Source organism: Panthera tigris, chromosome B4 (genome assembly GCF_018350195.1).
Source record: "Panthera tigris isolate Pti1 chromosome B4, P.tigris_Pti1_mat1.1, whole genome shotgun sequence".
Taxonomy (NCBI): Eukaryota; Metazoa; Chordata; class Mammalia; order Carnivora; family Felidae; genus Panthera; species Panthera tigris.
In genome coordinates this window covers 59,172,409-59,193,384 of record NC_056666.1, presented here as the reverse complement: position 1 = coordinate 59,193,384, position 20,976 = coordinate 59,172,409, and the positions used below count along the sequence as shown (strand labels likewise).

Here is a 20,976-nt window from a genome sequence, read left to right as displayed (position 1 = left end):
TTAAAAAAAAATAAAATAAAATATGTCACTCCCTATCTTTGTGTTTTTATTGTACTGCTACAAATAATTGTTGTCACAATAAAGTATTTTGGTGTTTTGGGACCTCTTAGGAAACTTTATTAATTTACTACTTTAGAATATTATTTTTAATTTAAATTTTCTTTTCTTTTCTTCATTTTCATGGTTTTTTACATGCTTTGCTGGCCCCAAGTCATGACTCTTAAGGATGTCATGGTAACCTGGCAGAGAATTCTTGGGTTAAAGTGTTCTTTCCTTCCATTCCTGCAGTGTTTTTTCAGCTGTTATGATATGATTCTTCACTCTTTTTTTCCTTGTAGTTTATCCCTGATGATGAAATTACACATTTTATGCCCTGGATTTTTACTATTCTTTCTCCTATAGGCAATATAAAGCAATGATATATCTGATATGTTTAGCATAAGGAAATACACTGATAACGTTATGTGTATTATCTTTTCCTTTTTAACTTAATCCTTTAATTATCAGTAATACTGTTTATCTTGTAATTTGGTGACTATTTGGAAATAGTCATTTGCATGACTCTTTCAAACCAAGGAACTTTTTATGGGATAAAAAAGTACAAAGGAAACATTTAAGAACATTTTATAACATACTCATTATTTATTACAAAGTTATATATGGGATAAAAATGCATACTTGTGTTTGTTTTAGGAATCAAGCATTTTAAGTCCAGTGCAGGATGGAACAAGGAAACCTCAGATTGACAGCAATAGGGGTAATAACTACCGGATCGTGAAGGAGGTCAGCAGATGTCCACCATTTTTATATGGGCTTATGTTTGCATGGCAAATAATTTTTGCTTGTGTATCATATTTAATACTATATCTTTTATATTTAATGCTTTTCCTCTTTTTCAAGATTTTGATTAGACTAAGTAAACTCTGTGTACAGAATAAAAAGTGTCGGAATCAACATCAACGATTACTGAAAAATATGGGAGCCCATTCGGTGGTGTTGGATCTTCTGCAGATACCCTATGAAAAGGTTAGTTCTTAGTCACTTAAAATTTTTTTTTTAATTTTGATATGATCTGCTATCATATATAGCAAAGTTACAAGAATTTTTTTCCCTGAACTACTTGAAAGTAAGTTGCCGATCTGATCAGCCCTGAGCCCTTTAGCGTGTGCTTCCTACAGAAAGGACATCCTTCTTTCTACATAACCACACAACAACCTTCCAGGTCAGGAAAGACCATGACACTTTACTGCCACTTAAGCCTCAGTCACTGGTCACATTTTTCTCATCATCTGAAATGTGTCCTGTGTGACAAAAAGGTCCACTTGAGAAACAGGTGCTGTTTGGAGCTCCTATGACATTGACACTTTTGAAGACAGACCAGCTCTTTTGAAAACTGTTCCTTAATTTGGGCCAGCTAATGTTTCCTCATGATTAGATTCAGTTATGCATCTTTGGCAGGAACATAACAAGCGAGGCTACATTCTTCCCACCACTTCCTATCAGGAGGCACATGATTCTGATTTTGATCCCATTACTGATGGTGTTTACTTTGATCACTTGATTAAGGCGGTGTCTGCCAGGATTCTCCACTGTGAAGCACTCATTTTCCCTTGGTAATTAATAAGTATTTTTGTGGAGAGGCGCTCTGAAACTAAGCAAATACACCATTCTTCATCAAACTTTCAATTTATTTATTCACTTATTTATTTTGATCAGTATAAACTTGTGGATGCTCTTTATTCAGTAGGTTATTCTAGGCTTCTCTAATTATCTATTTGATTCTCAAATTGTCCCCAGTCTGCCCACTGGGACTCCTCTGAATTAGCTTCTCTGTCCTCTAACATGCCACATCATTCTTTGAATAGTTTCTTGCTTTTTGCACCTTAAAACGTTCCAAGGTCACCTTGCATTTTTCTTGTTCCAGCTCTGGAGTCGGCCATTTCTTTAAGTGGCCCCGCTTCTGTTTGGGGAAGTATGTGTTTAGAAACAAAGTTCTGAAAATTAAGTGTACTTACTGCTTTTGGGGTTTTGTCCTTCTAGGCTCTCTAAATAGACAAATCCAGGGAACATACGTGTGTATTGAAACAGTTACCCATGTCAATACTTTATAATAGCTAATCTTCCATCACTGCTATTGCCTACTACTCCATGTGGACACCCTCCGCACCTCAGGCTCTGACAACCCCCCACGCCAGGGTGGATGCCCCTTTATCTCTCAAGCACCACCGTGCCCTGCCAGGCCTTTCCTGGTGCATATGTTCTCCTGACTTGGACTTTCACTCCTTATGTAGGCTTGCTTCCCTATTCAGCTTACTTTTTAACAGGTAAGCTTATAAATTCTATCATTCCTTGGGTGGCATAATTCATTCAATGCATAGAATGCAATACAAGATTTATTGAAAGGCAACAAAAGGTATTAAATCCTCAGCATTTATTATCCAAATTATTTCATCTTTGATATTGTAACATGGGCATTGGACATGTCATCAAGTCCCTTTTTCTAAAACATATCTGTAGCATTCAGTATTTTACTACTATGTTATGTTTATAGATTGATTTGTTCAGTTTTAAGAGCTGCCTTGTTCAGAAACATAAAAAGAATAAGATGAGAGTTTCAAAGAAATGTCAGATACGGTAGTTCTGGCTCTGGTGTTCTATGCTGGCCAGCTTTTCAGTGGGAATTGGGTATTCCTGTGTCTGAAGTCTCTTTGATGTCTTTCATCTATCCCTGGATTACACAAGTGAAGGAAAGTGTTAGTAGATTTTGAATTAAAATTTTCTATTTTTCAGTTAGGAATGAAGTTTTTTTGTTTTATTTATTCTCCAGTTAAGTATGAGGAAATGGGTCTATTAATGATCGTAGGCTGTTTAGTTAGTTATAGATAGCATAAACTATAGACTCTTAGATTAGGAAAAACAGAAAACATTAAATTATTTATTAAAACCACTACTGAAAATATGAGTACATTATGTTCTCTGACACTGCCTACATGACAGATCGGATAATCAACTACCCAGAAAAAACTTAGGTGGTTCCAGTGATATTGTTGAAAGACCACTTTTGAGAAGAGAACTTTGTATTCTTTGTGAATTTCGAGACTTCATTTCTTATTGAGATTCCTATAAGTGAATGATAGTGTTGTGGGACTTTGGAAAATGACAGTAAATAAGGAAAAGAACTTATGAGTACATGTGTTAAGATAGAGGGGGACCCAAAAAAGACTGGGGAAGGGAGGGGGTCAGAGAGCAAAGAGGAACAGGAAAACAAAGAGATGGAAATAAGAGACAAAGTACATAGCAAAAAGGTGAGGGCAGAGAGCAGGGGAGGGGGAAGTAGAGTTGAGATGAGGTCATAAATATATATAAAGAGAAATTTATGGGTGGGAATGGAGGAAAAGTGAGTGGAGAGAAGAAAGAGACTAGGGACAAGGCAAGAGGATGAGAGATGACAGATGCTGGGAAAAACAGTAGGAAGGGAAGAGTTTGGGAAGGAGAAGAATCTAGAAGGTGGGAAAGAGGAGGAAGCAAGAAAAAGGAATATCCAGATACATGGAAGTACTGGGAAAGAGAGCAAGTCCAAGAGAAGGGAGGGGTAAGAGGGATTTGGGGTAAAGCAGAGAGGAGGGAACAGAGAGGTCCAGGGGACAGAGAGAAAGGAAGGCAGGACAGGTGAGCTGTGGGCACAGAGGCAGGGGAGGAAGATGCAGCTGTAGGCAGACTTGGGTGAAGGTAGTGAACAAGCAGGAAGGCTGGGGACCAACAAAAACAAAGAGGGGCTGAGAGTGTGGAGCAGAACAGGTAATAGAAGGAGAAATAAAGAGAAGGTAAGAAACATCTAGAAGATGGTGGAGGTGGGGGATGGTAACAGTGAGGTAACCTGGAGAGGTGAAACAGCAAGAGCACAGAGGAGGGGGAGCATAGAACAGTGGCAGAGAGGAAAAAGAATACATGTGGGAAAGAAGGTTCTTTTTCATAATATTTGGTATTATGGTATGTTTGTTTCTTCATATCATTGCTACTCTCTCGCTTACAGAATGACGAAAAGATGAATGAAGTGATGCATCTGGCCCACACATTCCTGCAGAATTTCTGTCGGGGAAATCCACAGAACCAAGTTCTCCTTCACAAACATCTCAATTTGTTTTTAACTCCTGGTGTAAGTATTTTAGTGACTTCTAATATTTATAGAAAAGTGTCCATCAAATTTGTTTTAGCAGCATTGATGAATGGAATTTTATTAGCCTTTGCCACCTTATTTTTTCCTCGTAGAGGTTCTCTCCCTAAAAGTGAATATGTTTTATTTCCATTAAGGAAACATTTACAGACACTTGAAATATTACATGAATTTTACCTGAAAGTGACAACTTCCTTTATATGTATATAGTTTAATGTTAGGGAAAAAATATGGTAGAACAAAGATCTAACTGAAATGCCCTGAGTGAGATAAATATGGAAAACTCAAAGGTAGAGTTAACTCTGTAAAATGCGTGTTGGCGGATCCTGGGGAAGAGCTAACTTTGAGTAATAATTAATCTCAAGAATACCATTGCCAACATGCTGACCTTTATGACAATCAACTCCTTCTTCCAACTAAATTCCTTTGTGAGCTCAGTTTTCTTTTAATGTTGAATGATCTCACTGCATTTCGTAGAAGACTTGCACAGGAAACCCACTATGGCTTTGCATAAAGTAGAAAACTAATCACAAGCAGGGAAATTAGCCTAAGTAGAGTAAAATAGAAAATTGATCGTGTCAGAATTACAAGGGCACATTCCTCTCTGGTTAGCTCCTTGAAGCAGAAACCATGCGGCACATCTTCATGAACAATTACCATCTCTGCAATGAGATCAGCGAGAGGGTAGTACAACACTTTGTGCACTGCATTGAGACACATGGCCGCCACGTGGAGTACCTGAGGTTTTTGCAAACGATTGTAAAAGCAGATGGCAAATATGTGAAGAAATGCCAGGATATGGTAATGACAGAGGTATGTTCTCAGTTTGCATTTTAAGCAGCTTCCCAGAAATAATGGGCTCAAGTAGGTGTTTTCTGTGAATGTATAGTGTAGAAAACCCCCCACAATAAAGGTTTGGAAAGCAATTGAATCCTGACGACTTCAGCAACAAATATATTTTGTTTAGATCTAGTGAAGGAACATAATGTATGTTGATTTTATAACTTTCCAAGAGTTTATTTTTCTTTTTGATCCTTAATGAATTTATGTATTTTAAATGGCAAAATTGTATGAAATGTTATAATTTAGAAGGGAAGCGATACATTTTATATTTAAAATTTTTTCAATATGTAACAACAATGGTTTAAACTTTGCTTTCCCACTGCCTTTTGATACTCTGTTCCTCAAATATAGAATGGATATTCTCTGCTACCATTTGTAGAAAGGTTTGAAGGGAATTAAATTAATTAATAGAAATTATCCATTGGTGATTTATTATAGGTAGAACCGTAGGTATTTAGAGTAAGTTGAAAATTTAAGAAACTCAAATTGTTGAAGTACCTCATTTATTTTGCCCTCTTCATTGTGATGTTTGACATTGAGTGAGGTTTATGCAATGAATAAGTTACTCACCAGGAACCAAGTGGTACTTTGGAGAAATTGAGCCCATTTGGGTAAATCATTTCTCTGTGACCTAATGGTTCTCTAAAGGCCTATATGGATTAAGGCTGCTTTCAACCATGGCGACTAAACAGTCACGTAATAGATTATATTGATATGAGGGGATTTCATAATTCTATACTTTAAACTTGGGAATGGGGGAAGACTTCTATATTGACACGATGTGATCCCTCCTGCCCCATAGAAATCTTAAAATTAATTCAGCCTAAAGCCTTGAATTTTTTAATATTTATTTATTTATTTTGAGAGGGGGTGGGGGGAAGGGGCAGAGACAGAGAGGGAGACCCCAATCCAAAGCAGGCTCCAGGCTCTGAGCTGTCAGCACAGAGCCTGATGTGGGGCTCAAACCTGTGAACCATGACATCATGACCTGAGCTGAAGTTGGACGCTTAACTGAGTGAGCCACCCAGGTTCCCCTCTCTCTCTTTTTTTAAGTGTTCTCTTTCTCTCATCTCCACTTTTACCTCCATTCCCTATTGCTGCCCATGACACATGGAACTTCCAGATTCTTGTTGAGCTGCATTTGGCTCAAAGTACTTGCTTTTTGTTTGTTTGTTTGTTTATTTTTGAGCAAGAGAAAGAGTGCGAGTCGGGGAGGGGCAGACAGAGAGGGAGACACAGAATCAGAAGCAGGCCTCACTCAGGCTCTGAGCTGTCAGCGCAGAGTCTGATGCGGGGCTCTAACCCACGAACTGTGAGATCATGAACTGAGCCGAAGTCAGATGCTTAACAAATTGAGCCACCCAGGTGCCCCAAGATACTTGCCTTTTTATTCTGTCACTATTGAAGGGAGTGGAGATATTTTATTCTGTTTTAGTAAGATTAGACTTATGAGATTTCTCATGTCTTTGGCAACGGCATCTTCTATTTGAAGTAGAGGAAAGTAAGTTTATTCAAATATTTTGCAGGTTTAATTTCAGGGGGTAACTCACTGGTGAATGATTAACTATCATCCATGTCACTTAATTCTTGTCCCTATCCATCCTCCCCATATCTCCCTGGCTGGTTTTGATAGTATTCATAAATAATCACTTGGCACATGACCAGAATCTTTTTACTACTCTGTCTTGGTATAGTTATGCTTTTGCAACATTATTTGTGTTTTTACAAAGCGATGCATGTATTTCCAGATAGACCAAGCCTTTAGAAATAACTGCACAGATGAACATTCGATTTGGACTGCTATGTAGATTCTCTTATTATCGTTTCAGTTGATAAATGGGGGTGAAGATGTGCTGATATTTTACAATGATAGAGCCTCATTTCCCATCCTTCTCCATATGATGTGTTCAGAGAGAGACCGAGGGGATGAGAGTGGCCCCTTAGCTTACCACATCACGCTGGTGGAGCTGCTGGCAGCATGTACAGAGGGGAAAAATGTCTACACTGAAATCAAGTGCAATTCCCTTCTGCCCTTGGACGACATAGTAAGGGTGGTGACCCATGATGACTGCATCCCTGAGGTAAGCCTGGCAAAAGCTTAGCAGCCATGGAATTGTTATTAATATAAAGTCCATAAGTGCCGAAGTCCCCATACTATTTATAACGAGATGACGTATTTAGTCAAGAAATTGTACTCAGCTATGTAATTAGAAAAATTTAAAAGGGCATAACAAGTTTACTTTTTCAGTTCCACAAGAAGCTATGAAAGATGATCCATTTTTCAAAGTAGAGACACTGTTGGTTTACTGGGAGCTACTATAAGTCTCTTAAATTCTAAGTATGTCAAGATGGTAAAACAGATTTACTTGTAACCTGTGGTATGTTCTTGAGAATGTAAAAAATGCTCCATAAATAATTCACGGTCATCAATAGGAGAGGCCAGGATGGTGCAGCAGTATCATCGATTAGACTCTGTAGGTTTACCTTGCTTTACGGAATAAATGCATTCATGGAAATATGGACATGCATTTTGCTTTATTCACACATCTGTTTTTTGCTCTCTGTCCTTCTTTGGCTGATAATAGGGAAAAAAAAACTTGTTAAAAACTGGTTGTCTGCCAACAGGATTAATGAGGCTTCCAGGAATGTATATTGCAATAATTTCTTTTTTTTTTCTACTGCTGTATTGCTGCAAAGTTCATTAATGTGTGATGCATTGAATATAAGTCCAAACATTTTTTTTTAAAGAATCAGGTTGTAGCAAAAAGTTTATGAAGAAAAATAACAGTGCCCTGCTCGTCCCATCCACCTTTCTTCCTTTCTTTTTCAAATCTTCCCTCCCGTCCTTCCAATCAGTTTTACTTTTTATTTTTAATTTATTTTTTAAATTTACATCCAAGTTAGTAAGCATATAATGCATCAATGATTTCAGGAGTAGATTCCTTAATGCCCCTTACCCATTTAGCCCATCCCCCCCCCCGACAACCCCTCCAGTAACCCTCTGTTCTTCATATTTAAGAGTCTCTTATGTTTTGTCCCCCTCCCTGTTTTTATATTATTTTTGCTTCTCTTCCCTTGTGTTCATCTGTTCTGTATCTTAAAGTCCTCATATGAGTGAAATCATACTATATTTGTCTTTCTCTGACTGACTAATTTCACTTAGCATAATACCCTCTAGTTCCATCCACATAGTTGCAAATAGCAAGATTTCATTCTTTTTGATTGCCGAGTAATACTCCATTGTATATATACATACCACTCCTTCGTTATCCATTCATCCATCGATGGGCATTTGGTCTCTTTCCATACTTTGGCTATTGTTGATAGTGCTGCTCTAAACATTGGGGTGCATGTGTCCCTTCGAAATAGCATCCCTGTCTCCTTTAGTAAATCCAAACATTTTAAGTTAGAGTGACTTAAGAATGTGTTAGATTAACTTCCCTACTTCCAACTAGTGCTATGTAGTGATGAACTTAAAAATATATTTTTGTGAAATTTTGTGGAATTATTGACACTTCATATGAAAGGTACTTCATGCTTTGATTAGTTTGAAAGAAGATGGCAAAGAAAGGAAGCATAGTGTAGTGCTTAAATTCATGGGTTCTGTCTTTATTTGAGGCCTGAAGCTCACTGTGCTTCTTCCCACATGCAGTTCTTTCTGACCACACCACTCCGACCTCTGATATTCACCTACCTTGCTCCTCTTCATCCTTCTTGATTCAAGCATTACTTCTTTAAGGAACACTTCCCTGGCCTCCCATAGTAGATAGAGTCTATACGAGTCTACAATTTGAAATTTGGCCTTTGGATTTTGTTAACACATGTCTATAGCCTTCACATCCTTTCTCAAGATTATAAGCTTGATGAGAATAGCAACTAGGTTGTTTCTATTTACCATTATATTGTCTGAACCTAAGTCTATACTTAATAAATATGTTGTGAGGGGCATCTGTGTGGCTCAGTTGGTTGAGTGTCCAACTCTTGACTTCGGCTCAGGTCATGATCTCACGGTTTGTGAGATGGAGTCTTGTGAAGGGCTCAGTGCTGACAGTACAGAGCCTGCTTGAGATTCCCTTCCTCTATGCCCCTCCCCAGATCATTTTCTCTCTCAAAGTAAATAAATAAACATTTAAAAAATATATGTTTTGAGTGAATGAATGAATGAAAGAATGAGTCAGAATCCTGGATCCGTTACTTCTAGCTGTGTGACTGATTCCAACAGGTTACTTAACCTTTCTGATCTTCAATTTCCACAACTTTATTTTATTTTGTTTTGTTTATTTTACTTATGTAAGTAATCTCTGCACCCAGCATGGGGCTTGAATTCATGACCTGAGATCAAGAGTCGCATGCTCTTCTGACTGAGCCAGCTAGGTGCCCCAATTTCCACAATTTTTAAGTAAAACAAGGATAGTATATATCTGAGAGGATTGTTGGAGGATTAAATTAAGTAAGATATTACTTACAAAATGCTGAAGGTGTTTGGCATGCAGCAAACCATGGATAAATATAAGCTGCTGTCAAGATGATTATGATAATGCACTGAATGGTTCCGATGTCTCCTTTCCTATAATCAGTTCTTGACACAGGCACCCTGTCACTGAAGGTTTGTTTTTGACCAGAGTCAAGTAGAGATAAGCACTGAAGGCATGAAAGCTGGCCCTGTATTCCTTATGGTTCTAAGTTGGATTCAATGAATCCTTGAAATTGTTTACATGATTTTGTATTTTATATGCATTTTTGAGGGAGGTTTATAGCACACATCACATTTTCATCAAAAAGAAAGAAAAGAAAAGAAAAGAAAAACTACTGCCCTACACACTTTAGAAGCACTCTATGTTGGTGAGATTCAGTCCTTTTTGAGGCATTTTGTTAAGTATGGAAAAGAATTTTATTACATCTTAAAATAATGTAATTTTTTGTAAACTGTGAGCCTGTTTCTTCTCAGAAATAGTAATTTAAATATTTCTGAATGGCAATAACAGTATTTAATGAATACATTTAAACATTATATTAGAATCCTCTTGGTTTCAAAATATAGAGACCTATCTTAAATGGTTTAAATAAAAAAAAGGGAATTTTATTGGCTCTTGTATTTGGAAATTTGAAGGATAGTTCTTATGATAGGTCAAGATATTCAAACAATGTCAGAATTCTTCCATCTCTTGGTCCCTTTTTCTTTGTGGTTTTGCATCGTTCTCCTGAGCTTGTTTGTCCTCCACACGTCTGGAAAAGATGGCTTCTTGGAATTCAGGTTTACCTTGTTCTACTTTAGTAATAAGAGAGAGAGAGAGAGAGAGAGAGAGAGGTGGAGGGGAGGGGGAATGACAGAGATGGAGAGAAAGAAAGAGAGAGAGAAATGGGGAGGGAGAGGAAAGAAGACAGGGAAAGGGATCACATTTGACTCTCAGTGTCTCAGGTACAATAGACTTGGTTTAAGTCAAGTGTACTCTTGCACACCAATCACCGGGCCCAGGGGAACAGGCCCCTAGGTCATGTGTTTACCCTGGGTCAGGGGCTGGAGTGGTTTAGTAAAAAAAGGGAAACGAGAATGCTTTCTAGGCAGAAACAAAACATGCTATAATCCACGATAGTCACTCAGATTTTACTTAACTTGTCGTAATTGGCATTTGAAAATGAACAATCAAGAAAACAAACTTTCTTTTGTATTTGAAACTTGCACAGGTTAAAATTGCTTATGTGAATTTCGTTAATCACTGTTATGTGGACACAGAAGTGGAAATGAAAGAAATCTACACAAGTAACCACATTTGGAAGTTATTTGAGAACTTCTTGGTGGATATGGCAAGGGTGAGTTACACTTCCATCATTAAATAGTACTGCATGTTTAGTTAGGCTGTTGATATATATTTTGACAAGGTGGTATCAAAGATCTGGATGAAAACTTGGAATTAAACTCGCCAACTTTGGATGTAATCCTTTACATTGAAAAAGTTGTGAATGCATTTCACAAGATTGTGACATTTAATGAGTTCATGTGCACAAAATACCCAGTATAGTGTGTGTAGCAACAAAGCGTTCGTTTTTCCTTTTAAAACTGACTATATCATTTTGTTATGAAATGGGATTTTAGTGGCATTTTTACAGTGGTTAGGAAGATATTGGCAGAGGTCAATTTGTATTCAACCTCTTAACATGGGTGCAATTATGAACCATAGACGGAAGAGATCTCGGGAAGCCTTGACCCATGCTTTCAGACAGACAGGTACTTGACCAGACTACCCAGGGCTTAGCATTGCTCAGTGTTGCCTATTCAGAATTTTCTTTGGGAGAGTGCTCCAGTAATTGAATCATCTGGTATTTTCACTTGTCAGTCAAAATATCTCTTGCTTTTTACTGAGTCCATTTCCTCTTGTTGGACTTTTGGTGGGGATTGGAGAGGACATGTGGAGCTGGTTGACATTTTCTAGATATTGTCCAGCATATGGTTTTGAGTAAAACTGAGTAAATGAATGCACAACTGAAGAAAGGAAGGAAGGAATCTTCTTTATAGACAGCACTTAATTTCATTTAGTTTATCTTAGGCCCTCCCCCGCATTTTGGCATGTTGAATTGTCAAAACATACAGGTTCTATTATGTTAGTATTTTTTGATCTTCTCTAGTTTTCCTTTGAAGTTATGGGATATAATGTTCAAAGAGTTGCACTAATAGAAGATAGTATATAGATAATCCCTAGAACTATGATGACTTATGGTGGACTGGCCCAGTGCTTTGGCTCTCTGCATTCCTGAGTGCTTTATGCCTCATTTAGATATATTTAGAGGAGAGGGATTAGTGAGGTCCATATTTCCACTGTCTTATAAGAATGGATGCTGACTGTTATCCACTAGCTAACTGCCTCCATACAACCCTTTCTGGAAGGAGAGAAGACAAAGGGGGTATGATAAAACATCGAGACAGACTCAGACATCTGAGAGTAATCTTGGAAAATAAAATAAATCATTATTATTCCAGTCCAGGAACTCTTTTATTTAGTCAGAGTTTTCAGGTGAAGTGTGCTTGTTTTACCTTGGCTGTGGTGTGGGATGAGCCAACTCTACTATGTTCAAGCACATGTGGAGTAAGGCAGTTCCGATTTGACTTCATTTCTATAGAATGAAAAGCCACTCATTACCTTTGTCAGGTAAACCAGCACCTGTGGAGAAATCATCTTGTTTTACACAGGACTTTCATACCACTCATATTTACCCCTGTGTCCTAGAGAAAGCCCTTGTGTCTGATCGGCTGCAAGTATCTCTAGAGACCTTGAAGTAAAGGATGGTTTATATGCCGATGACTGAGCTTTAAAACTGCGCGTGCAGGAAGATATTAAAGAGATTATAGACTGATTTGCAGAGTTGCACAGTGCCACGGACTAAAGATAAGCTTGAAAAGACCAAGGTCACATTCTAGGTGGCATGAACTGCAAAGCTAAAAGGATTTTTATTTTTTAAACCATAGAAAGCTAATGGTAACTGCCACTGGTTATGCCACCTTGGAAACACCCTTTTCATTGATGTGTTCGTAAGGCTAAGACCTATATATTCTTTTTTTGTTTGTGTGTTTTCAAAGCATGTGCCTGCTAGGAAAGATTTTTATTTTAATTGTTTTGAGTAAGTAGATAATTAATGTTATTTGTTATAAAGCCTTGAGGGGAGTTTTGAGATCTTTTTAGCTTATTCACTCATTATGTCTAACCACAACAGCTTATCTATATTGCAAAAAGCATTTTTTTTTACCTTCTTGTTTTCCTCTTATTTATATTTTAAAACAGCAGCTGTCTTATCCCCTCACCAAGAACGACAAAGAATCACCTTCCTATTTCAGGGAAGGGACAGGAAACCTGACTTTTCCATAACTGGGCTCTTTCTCCTCTTGAAGAAAAATTAAGGAGCCACTTCATACTCAAATTCAAACACAAAAATTTGTTAAAATAAGGAGAATGTGGCCTTCTAGGCAAATTTCTAGTTGAGTAGATCAGTAGTTCTTAAGCTTCGGTGAGCATCAGAATTACCTGGAGAGTTTGTTAAAGCACAGATTACTGAGCTCTACCCCAGAGTTTCTGATTCAGTAGATGTGAGTCTTTTCATTTTTTACAAGTTCCTAGGTGATGCTGAAGCCGCTGGTCCAGGGGCCATACTTTGGGAACCATTGCAGTAGAATATAGTAGTGTAAGAGTAGGTACTTTAGAGGCATTAGGCAGACCAAAGTTCAAGTCCAGATTCTGCCTCTTCCCAGCTCAGTTCCCTTGAGCAAAGTACTTACTCCTCTGACTCTGAGTTTCCATATTTGTAAAATGAATACAATAACACATTCCTCATAGGGTTACCAGGAGGATTCAATGTGATAATGTGTATAAGGCTCTTAGCACATGTGTGGCACTTACTAAGAGTGCTGGTAACATCATCTATTCCATCCAAATTATGGCAACATCACTGTGATTATTATAAGGTTATATGTAGCCTTTAAAGCAATTGCAGCAATCTTCCTCAATACCTATACCAAATAGTAATGTTGAGGATGACCAAAAGGAAGACCATGCAGTGCAGGCGAGAGCCAGAAACCATGCCCGTGAAGCAGGACATGCACAATACTGGCTTGACATAGAGATGGGCTAAATTCAGATGTTCCCATAAAGTGATGAAGTCCTAGAGCAGCTGATTCACATCAGTGAGAAATGGTGGAGGGAATCTGGAGGGAAAGTATGTGGCAACTTGGGCCTAAAGAATCATAGGATCTTAAGGTTGGAAGAGACTGGCAGTCGTATAGTTCACAGTCTTCAGCACCTGCCTGTGTATTTCCAGTAACAATGATCTCACTATTTTTTTTTTTTTTGAGACAACTGGTTTCATTATTGCATAACTTTAATTGTTAAAGCTAATAAGATTAATTTGCTAGCGTGGGGTGACTTGCCTCGCTAGGAGCAAGAGCTGGGAAGTCTGCTGCGGCCTAATCCAGTGCCTTTTCCCTAACAGCTCCTCAGATTTGTTATGACAGCTCATGTCTTTCAGTGGTGCCTCTTCTGGTATGGTTTCTGGGCTCCTTACTCTTTTAGATACACTTTTGGGTTCTCTCTAATTTGTCAGTGTTTTAAAAGTATGACATTTGGACTGGAACCCAGTGTTTCAGGCAGGGTCCGGCCAGCACAAGGCAGATGACTATTTTAGTAGAAGTTTGGAGAACAATCTTATTTAAAAGGCGAATGAAATGAAATATTAATATGAAGAGGCATTCATACCACCTTCCACTTTTCTTTTCATGTTTCTCTGGAATCATTTGTACCAGGTTCTTTTTGTTTGCTCTTGGGTAAAGCTCTCTAAAGAGTCTTATTTTTTTAAAAAATATTTATTTATTTATTTATTTATTTATTTATTTATTTATTTAAGAGCGTGAGCAGGGGCAATGGGCAGGGGGCGGAGAGAGCATGGAGCCTGACATGGGGCTCGATTCCTTGACCCTGGGATCATGACCTGAGCTGAAATCAAGAGTTGGATGCTCAACCAACTGAGCCACCCAGGCACCCCTAAAGACTCTTTATTAATATCCTTCATATTCCTGTTTTCACCCCCTTGTCTTTTATCTTGCTAAGACCCATATAAGAAAATCTTTTTGAAAGACCATTTTTAATAAACTGGTGCTATGTTTCACATACTTAATTCCATTCTGATTTCCTGACAGCATCCGTGTTCTGTAAAGACACCATGTTTAGGTAGGCAGCAAAGGTATTAGACTCATGAAAAGCTGTTCCACTGTCTTTCAGAGCATGTAGTGGCAGCTCACTTTGGTCCATGTTCCACTGGGCTAAAATTGGCATTCGTAGGGCAGAAATACTTTCCTTTGCAGAGTCAGGGGATTTGAGTCGTTATTAGAAAGCACCTTAAGAGGAGTGGACTATGGTCAATGTTAGCTTCAGAGTGTAGTTTTTTCTTCTGAAGAAGTTTCCAATTTTGCTATTAATTTCAAGATTTTTGTAATGACCAATGGTACTCTAAGTGACATATTGGCAGAATGAAATTAGACCAAGAAATAACTTAGAGGTGCATCTAATGTAGTGTCATGTCATTGTCCCATCAGTCACTGCTTAACAGGACAAATTGGAGTATTTTATTTTCAAATAGTGAGCCATTCCTGCCCGTTACTTAGCTTACCGAATAGGTCGGAAGTAGGAGTAAAGGCGGAATTTATATGCGCTTTGAACCACACTTTCCAAATTCTCTAATTTGACAGAATTGAGTAAGTTTTCTTTGCTTGATGATTTGATTCTAGAGTTTTTTTGTTTTTTTGTTTGTTTGTTTGTTTGTTTGTTTTTTTTTTTGACTTTCTTAAGTTGAAGGAGCCATTGACAAGTCTTATTTTAAAGGGTTCCTTTTGTCTGGCCTTATTAGCTAGTATTGCAGGGAAGTGAAGAGTAGAAAGACTCTATAAACCTTATCCTTTGTGTGGCACTTTTCCTTCAGTTGTGAAGCCTCCCTCCTTATTGCCCACTCTTTCTCAAGTTTAAAATTTTTTTTTTAAGTTTTTATTTATTTTTGAGAGAGCATTTGGCTCAAAGTACTTTTTAATTTTTTTAGTGTTTATTTATTTTTGAGAGAGAGAGAGAGAGACAGAGTGTGAAACGGAGGGTGGGGAACAGAGAGAGGGAGACACAGAATCTGATGCAGGCTCCAGGCTCCGAGCTATCAGCACAAAGCCTGATGCAGGGCTCGAACTCACAAACCACGAGATTGAGACCTGAGCTGAAGTCGGATGCTTAATTGACTGAGCCATCCAGGCACAACTTTCTTAAGTTTTTTTTTTCTCTTTCCCCCGAATCTTTCCAAATATTGGAATGTGCCAGACTCAAACTTTGGACTTACTCCCTTCTATTTACAATCACTTGCTTGCTGATCTCATCATTCTCCTGTCTTTAATACCAGACTGATTTAATACCTTCGCCTGATGTCTAGTCTCCAACTGCCCGTATGACATCTCCTCTTGGCCATCTAACCTCATTTACCCCTATGTCCCACTAAAAATTAATTCCCTCTCAAGTCTTTTGCATCTCATTAAATGGCAATTCCATGATTCATTCTAGGCATTCAAGCAAAAAATCTTGGTGTTATCTGTAAGTTTTGTTTTCTTATACTCTAAATCCATTCCTTAAGCAAATTCTCCAAACTCTAAAATATTCAAAACATGACTACTTCTGAACAGTTCTTCACTACCACCTTTCTCCAAGATTAACTCTTGTCTGGATTATTGCAGTAACCTCATTACCTGTTTCCATGCTTTCATGCTTGCTCTCTTTCTTCATCTATTCTCTGTACAACAGCCATAATGACTAAAAAGGAGAAGAAGAAGAATGCTGGCTCAGGTCACTCCTCTGCTTAGATTCCTCTGAACGTAAAATGTCTACATGATTTGGCTATTCCCCTGTTTACCCTGTGTCCACTTAATTTCCCCTAGCTCTCTGTTCCATCTACTGGCCATCTTGCTGCTCCTCAAATATGCCAAACACACCTTTCTGTCTGCCTGGGATGCACTGGTCTTCCAGGTATCTTCAAGACCTCTTTCATGTTCCTACTTAAAGTCTTCCAAGAGCCCTTCACTTACTACCTTCTGTATAGCAGCTTCTTCCCTCTTCTCCCCCCTTCACTTGCTCCAGTTTTCTTCATAGAACTTATCTCCATATGACATTTTTATATGCATTTGTATTTTTTTCTACTGAAACAAACAATGGGAAGGGGTTTTGTTTGGTTCATTGCTGCACGCCTGACCTAGAACAGGTTCTCACACATAGTAGATAGTATGTATTTGTGGAATAAATAAATAGATGTCCACTGAGGTGAAAAATATTAAAGAGATGAATTAGAAAACAAAATAAGTGTAGTCTTAGCATAGAATTAAATCAATGTATCAACAGAATGAAATAAATAGGCATAAACAGATTTTACATATGTAAGATATTTATGTAATAAAGAAATTGTTACCCAAGAGTAGGGAAGTGATTAGTTACTTTCAGGGATGAGCAAACTTTTTCTGTAAATGGCAAGGTAGTTAATATTTCAGCTTTTGAGGCCGTTATCACAACAGCTATAGCAATTACTAAAGGGAAAGGAGCCACAGACAATATGTAAATGAATGGATATGGCTAGATTTGTCCCTTAGGCTATAGTTTGCTTACTGCTAGATTATTAAAGTAATAATAGAAGCTACATTGAGGTAGTGATTCTTATATATTTAATTCATCGATAGACCTCAGGTACATAGAACATTCTTGGCATGGAATAGGCATTCAACAAAAATCATTGATTTGAACTAAATCAGAATGACATTTGAGGACACTGGCGATGTGGGGTGAAATGAACTCCGCTCCTAACCTAAATCATAAAATGGCGCAAATTGCAATTAGATTAAGATTTTAGAGATAAATGTGGAACAATAAAAATGGATGGGAATATAGGTGGATATTTATCTGTCTTTAGATGAGAAAGTTCTTTTTAAGCATAAAAGCAGTGAATGAGAAGAGCTAAGGAAAATAATAGACTTTTCACTATTTGAAAGTTTCAAATTTAAGGACATAAAAACATCACGTGCATAAATAAAAAAAATCAAAATAGAAAAAGTTACTAAATATTTTTAAAAAGGCCTAAGTAATCTTTACATAAAGAACTTTTATGTATAGGTAAGAAAAGCACTCAAAATCTAATAATGAAATGGTCAAGACCCAGGCATTCATGATTTATAGAGGAGGAAATACAAGTGAACCCCTGAAAAAAATAGTCAACTGCTAATAATTTTTTAAAAAAACAAAGAAAAATAAGATCCAGTTTCTGACTATCAAAGTTGTAAGGGCAAAAAGATAAAAGTAAAGAGATAATGTTAAATGTTGGTTCACATACTTTGCTGATGAGAATGTAAATTTATGTCGTCTTTCTGAAAAGCATTTTGGTAGTACATTAAAAGAAACCTTCATACCTTTTTAATGTGTCAAATAATTTACCTTCCAAGAATCTGTCCTTGGGAAATAATTAGAAATGATATCAAAGATTTATGGTCAAAGAAGTTCAACATGCTTTTATAATAATAGATAGTCGGAAATAGTTTCAAATTTTAATAATAGAGAAATAGTTCAATAAATTATGATATATCTATAAGATTGATGTTATGGAGTCATTGAGATTATTTTTCGAGGATTTTTAATAATGTGGGAAGGTGCTAATGGTTCAATGATGAGTATAAAAAGAATACAAAACTGGTTATCTAGAATAATTTCAGTTATGTAAAATGTACATGGTAGAGCACAAGGATTATAAGAGAGGATTGTAAGAGGTTAATCATGGTTTTATCTAGATTTTTGTATTATGGATAATTTTTTCTTTCCATTTTGTGCTTTTCTGTATTTTTTTCAGGGTTCCTATGATCAATACATACTGATATTAAGAAAAATATTATGTTTTTAAAAGATGAATTTAGAATTCTGAGAAAGCCAACTGAGTGTACAAACCGATGCCTCACCTAAAAAGGAGGTGTAAAAAGCAAATGTTTGGAGGTTTTGGCCTCATGAGTGAAGGAATGCAAATGCAAATAAAAATGTGCCATGACCTCAGCTATGCAAAGGAACATGTTTACTGTGAATGAGGAATACAAAAACAATCCTTAGGACTAGTATTCCTTAGTGTCTGTGATCACAATTATGTTACTGACACTAGAGTTGCTCTATCCTACAGGGTAGCAACTTTCCACATCTAAAATTAAATTTTAATTGAGTAAAATTAAATCAAATAGAAAATCCCGTTCCTCAGTAGCAAGAGCCACCTTTCAAGTGCCCAATAAGCATGTGCATGGGACATCGCAGAAACAGATCCATCATTGCAGAAAGTCCTAATGGACAGTGCTACTCTAGCATATAATAATGTATTTAACCCCACCTGTCATCTTTGGAAGAGGAGCAGTCGCTTTCAGAGCCAAAGGGAGAAGGGACATTCTATATGCAAGGGGAGAAATGTTAGTCATAATTATGTCTAGAAATATTGTTTAATATTTGTTTTTCAGCAAATGATTTTATACCCACTATGTGCTGAGGGCTTGCATGTGCAGTGGTGAGCAAGTCAGACTAGTTTCTGGTGTCAAGGGACTTATATTCTACTGGTGAAGACAGATTTTCACTTGCTCTTTCCCCCAGAAACCTCCAGGGCTGTTTCCTCCCTCCCTTCAGTTTTTTATTAAAATGTCACCTTATCCAGAGAGGTTCCCCAAGCAAGTTATATAAAATAGTAATCCTCAATTGTGCCCATTCATCCTGCAGCATGAAAAAGGAGCTGTACTCCTCCCTGTACAGCCTGACCTTCTTTATTTTTCTCTAGAGTCTTCTATCTGCTCTATTTTCCACTTATATTATGTATTTATTAGTTTGTCTATTGTGTGTCTTTCCTGGTTAGAAGAAAGGCTCTTCTAGATTAGGGACTTTGTTTTGTTTGGTTCACTGTTCTAACTCCTAATCCAATCTTTAGCTTCCGTTTAAATAATAATAGTTTAATAATTTAAACAAATAACTTGAAAATAATAATAGGTGGAGTTTGGGATTGTTTTAATATTTTATTTTACAAATATTTTAAAAATAATGACACGTGGAATATACCAGAGATATTTAAATAGTGATTAATGACGTGCTATAAGACAAACCTCAAGCAACCTAAGAATGAGACAACAAATTGCTGTTCAGTAAGTTTTTGGAGGACGGTTGGATATCAAAATGGGAAAAATTGATCACAATCCATAAGTCAGGTCACTACAACAGCAAACTGCTAGATAGTGTGAAGAGTTAATGGGAGTCAAGATGTGTACAGGGATGGAGAAAGACTAGTAAGAAACTAGAGCAAAACGTATAGCATATCCTTTTCTTTTGTGGAAGGGAGTTTTTCCTTCTTTATATTAAGTAAATAGAAATGATCGAAATAAAAAATGCTCAGAATTCTGAATATTAAGAATTATTTGACACAATGAAGTGTAATGGAATGAACATTCTAAATAAAAAATCAGAATGTGAGAATATATGTGAAATGACAATCAAAAACGGCTTACTATGAAAAATATGTTAAAATGATACATACTGTATCAGTCATTATCCAGGTCTTATTTAAAGTGGTTAGAGGATTTGGATCATCTGTACATGACAAAATAGGCATGAAATGATTACATGGGAAGTGCCAGGCCTCATTAGCAATGTCAGAAACACAAAATAACTTTTAGGTGTCATTAAATGGGCAAAATAATGATAATTTACTGGTAGAACAGTCGGTTTCAGCAGGAACCAGATGGCATACTCCAGGAGATGCGGGCAGTGTGTAAAGGACTGAGAAGGCCCGGGGTAGCACCCAGGAATTGGGAACAATGCAAAGCTGTTTACACCCAGGCCTGGAGGGGCAAGGGCAGTGCCATTGTTACTGGAGGCACTGCAGAAGGGCTTAATAGGAGCTGTCCCCAGAGATGCAGACATTGCTAAAGCCTTTGTGAGGAGGAGCTGGGGTTGGAGGCAGAGGCCTGGCAGGCACCTGACTTCCTTCTCTTCCACTCTGTTCTGCTGCTGGTGCCCCGTATCAGTTGAAACCAACCGGAGCCTGAACACAAGAGCTGGTTGGTACTAATGTGGGAACAAAAAGGTTGTTGATAGCATTGTAAATTTATTAATTTAGAGGATCAGCTCATGAACAGTACAAAACAATCTATATATCCTCATCTGGTGATTCTTCTTTTGGTGGAATGTACCCCAAAAATCTGGAAGTAAAAATAATAATTTTGCACAATTCTTTATGGTTGCAAAAAATTTTTAGGGAAATCACACAAAAGACTAGCAAGAAGGAAATAACGAAGAAAATAAGAAAATGATTTGTATTTTTGGTTATATATACCTCAATTTATTCCCCAAATGGATTAAGGCATGCTGGTGCATTAAAATGATGGAATAAATATAACCTTT

At 37.3% G+C, this 20,976-nt stretch overlaps 1 protein-coding gene across 2 annotated transcripts in view; it reads left to right on the top strand.

Moving 5' to 3' along the window:
- ITPR2 (inositol 1,4,5-trisphosphate receptor type 2) overlaps nt 1–20,976 on the top strand; it is a 487,005-nt gene that overhangs the window by 213,422 nt on the left and 252,607 nt on the right. For both annotated transcript variants that reach the window (XM_042991994.1, XM_042991993.1), the window contains exons 27-32: nt 694–783; nt 901–1,026; nt 4,034–4,156; nt 4,787–4,987; nt 6,847–7,098; nt 10,703–10,828. In XM_042991994.1, the coding sequence (XP_042847928.1) occupies nt 694–783; nt 901–1,026; nt 4,034–4,156; nt 4,787–4,987; nt 6,847–7,098; nt 10,703–10,828 (918 nt within the window). The remainder of the gene's footprint in view (nt 1–693; nt 784–900; nt 1,027–4,033; nt 4,157–4,786; nt 4,988–6,846; nt 7,099–10,702; nt 10,829–20,976) is intronic.